Source organism: Phytophthora parasitica (assembly GCF_000247585.1).
Source record: "Phytophthora parasitica INRA-310 unplaced genomic scaffold supercont2.3, whole genome shotgun sequence".
Classification (NCBI taxonomy): Eukaryota; Oomycota; class Peronosporomycetes; order Peronosporales; family Peronosporaceae; genus Phytophthora; species Phytophthora nicotianae.
The window spans coordinates 2959836-2960484 of record NW_008648989.1 but is presented as its reverse complement, the minus strand read 5'-3'; the positions used below and the strand labels follow the sequence as shown (position 1 = coordinate 2960484).

The window sequence follows — 649 nt, the reverse complement described above, 5'->3', positions numbered from 1 at the left end:
TGTTCGCCGCCTCCGCGATACTTTGGTGCTTATGCCCTTGCTGCAGAGCGAACAAATACGCAGCTCTTTCCAAGCCAGCGATGATACCGATGACACCGGTAGTTGTGCAGGCCCCATATGCTCACGGATACGTCAATACGTACGCCCCCGGATACGCGCCTGGTCCTGTATATGGAGGCCCAGTTTACGGAGGATATTCCAACGGAGGAATGGGTGCTGGTTCCAGCGCGATGCTCGGAGGAGTCGCTGGCATGTTTGGTGGTATTCTAGCGGGTCAAGCGTTATCCAATGCTGGAGAATACCATGGATACCACGGAGGTGACGAAACATGCATTGGAAGTGAAGAGTTTGGCGGAGATTTCTAACCAACAACAAGTAAAGATTCTATAACTCTAATGGACGTTCAAGTAGCTCCATGGGCGTCGAGTTCATCCTCCAGTTCGTTTAAAAAGAGAGCTGAGTGTTGTGTCTGTTGCTGTCGAAGGGTGAACGCAACGTCGACGTAGTGTGACGTATTTGTGTACATAGTACATGATTCGTCAAACACTTCATACGTCAATTGACAATGACGAAAAACAGCAAACCACGTCATTTGTCAAAGAGCCAATTAGAATGCAGGACTGAATTTGTCAATAATTAGTTGTAGGCA

At 48.2% G+C, this 649-nt stretch overlaps 1 protein-coding gene across 1 annotated transcript; it reads left to right on the top strand.

Annotated features, from left to right (window-relative positions):
• Positions 1–80: 80 nt before the first annotated feature.
• Positions 81–365, top strand: PPTG_02065 (hypothetical protein; the record flags this gene model as incomplete). The annotated part of the gene is made up of 1 exon (XM_008895460.1): positions 81–365. The coding sequence occupies one exon, from the start codon at positions 81–83 to the stop codon at positions 363–365; it is 285 nt and encodes a 94-aa protein (XP_008893708.1).
• Between the last annotated feature and the right edge of the window lie 284 nt (positions 366–649).